The sequence below is a fragment of the Chiloscyllium plagiosum genome, chromosome 51, assembly GCF_004010195.1.
Source record: "Chiloscyllium plagiosum isolate BGI_BamShark_2017 chromosome 51, ASM401019v2, whole genome shotgun sequence".
In the NCBI taxonomy this organism is placed as follows: domain Eukaryota; kingdom Metazoa; phylum Chordata; class Chondrichthyes; order Orectolobiformes; family Hemiscylliidae; genus Chiloscyllium; species Chiloscyllium plagiosum.
In genome coordinates this window covers 3,285,289-3,287,424 of record NC_057760.1, presented here as the reverse complement: position 1 = coordinate 3,287,424, position 2,136 = coordinate 3,285,289, and the positions used below count along the sequence as shown (strand labels likewise).

The following is a 2,136-nucleotide window of genomic DNA, read 5'->3' as shown; positions in this document are numbered from 1 at the left end:
CCGCCTCACGGCGCCTCCTCGGCCTCCAGCACCAGGGAGCGGCAGCGAGCCGCCCCGCCGCCGGCCCTCTCGCTGGCCAGGGGCGGCACGGTGAGGCGCTCGTGGGCCCCCCGCGGCGCGTCCGGCGCCGAGTCGCCGCGCTGCAGGCCCCCCGGCCGCCGCCCGGCGCCGCGCTGCCGCCTGGCCAGCGCCACCGCCTCGTCGAAGGAGAGGCTGGCGGCCGTCCGCCAGGCGTGGGCCCGGGCGGCCCGCGGCTCGGAGAGGGGGGCCTCTGGGGTGTGGGGGCGTGGCCCTTCTGCTGCGGGGGAGTGGCCCGGCGCGCGGGGGCGTGGCCTGTCCTCGGGCGTGTCCGTGCCCGCGCAGCGCGGGCGGGGCGTGTCATCTGAAGGGGCGGGGCCTGCGGGCGCAGGGCGTGGTTCTGGAGCAGAGTGGGCGTGGTCAGCCTGTGGTGGGTGGGGGCTGACCTCAGGGTGGGCGGGGACTGTCGTTGCAGGGCGTGGCTTGGATTCGGAGTGGGCGTGGTCAGCCAATGGTGGGCGGTGCCTGCCCTCAGGGTGCGGCTCTGAACAATAGTGGGCGTGGTCAGTCGATGGTGGGCGGGGCCTGATCTCAGGGTGGGCGGAGACTGTCATTGCAGGGCGCGGCTCGGGATCGGAGTGGGCGTGGTCAGCCAGTGGTGGGCGGTGCCTGCCCTCAGGGTGGGCGGGGACTGTGATTGCAGGGCGCGGCTCTGGTCCACAGTGGGCGTGGTCGGCCGATGGTGGGCGGGGCGTGACCTCGGGGTGGGCGGGGTTATCGGTCCGCCTCTTGCCCTTCAGCACCAGGGGCAGCTTGGCGTAATGCGGCTTCGGGGGAACCACGGGCAGCGAGCGGGCATGGTATATCCTGCCCGGGGACGGTGCCAGGCTGGCGGGGCTGGGGGTCAACGCTGGGGGCCGGCTCGCCTCCCCGTCAGTTTCATCCTGTCCGGTGAGGGTCCCCTCAGCCGAGCAGCCGGCGCCCCCCGCGCCGGGATCGGTCTGCTCGGCGCAGCACGCTAGAGTTGAGCAGCCGGCCTTCCCGGACTCTGTGCTCCCCGCGCCGGGTTCGGTCTGCTCGGCGCAGCACGCCAGAGTTGAGCAGCCGGCCTTCCCAGAGCCGGAGCTGCTCTCGCAGGGATGCTCCCCTCCGCCGGCGCACGCCGCGGTCGAACAGTCAACGTCCCTGGCCTCCTCCGTCTCTGAGATGCGGCCCGGGGCTCTGAGATCCGTGGCATAAAGCCCAGGCCCTTGACACTGCCTCCCTGAACGCGTCGTCTCCGCGGGGCACTTGTGGGGGGTGCCACTGTCCCCTGAGGCATGTTCATCGACGTCATTGACGCTCCACACCTCTTCCACAGGAGGCTCAACAGAGAACTCCTGACAGTGAACCTGGGGAGAGAGGCAGGAGTGAGGGTATTAACACGACTCAAACCATTCTCACACACTTCGACGGCCACAAAAACTCTTCCCAATTCCTCAAAGTCTCTGAATCGCACCGTCTCCCTGACCCCTCAACTGCACCATCTCCACAGTCACTCAGCTCCATGAGGCCAAGGTTTATGCGAAGGTTTGTGGTTGTAGTAGTAACCACACACTCCCGAGTAGCCATACACACAGGTGACAGGGACCACAACTCCGACTGGAACAACCCAATGATCACAGGATAAGCATGCAGCTCATCCACACCAACAAGTACGTAGACCGAGACCCAATATACCGGTCACAACAATGAATCGCCGGGACTGACAACAAGCAGCAGCAGCAGCAGAAACAAAACCAAATAAATTGTCAAAAACACAGTACAGCAGTGCCTTACAGGGACCTCCAAGGCACTGGAGATGTCACCTAAACTGTCTGCAAATCAACTTCCCAACGTCCTTGACGCCAATTTCTGGTACACCGTCCCGCTTTTTCCACGGTCGCTCAATAATCTTCCAATCCCCTTGTCACACTATCTCTATATGGTCTTCCAGCCCATACAAACCCTCCCTAACTCTGTAACCTCCTCCAGCCCCGATACCCCACACTATCGGTATAAATTCCTCCAGCCCCTACACCAACCCCAATCTCTAATCTCATCCAGCCCACGCACCCCATCCTTATCTCTGTAGCTTCG

At 65.3% G+C, this 2,136-nt stretch overlaps 1 protein-coding gene across 1 annotated transcript in view; it reads right to left on the bottom strand.

Annotated features, from left to right (window-relative positions):
- Positions 1-5: 5 nt before the first annotated feature.
- Positions 6-2,136, bottom strand: part of LOC122544770 (keratinocyte proline-rich protein-like) — a 4,068-nt gene continuing 1,937 nt past the window's right edge. The window contains exon 2 of the mRNA XM_043684095.1: positions 6-1,409. Coding sequence (XP_043540030.1) covers positions 6-1,409 — 1,404 coding nt within the window. The remainder of the gene's footprint in view (positions 1,410-2,136) is intronic.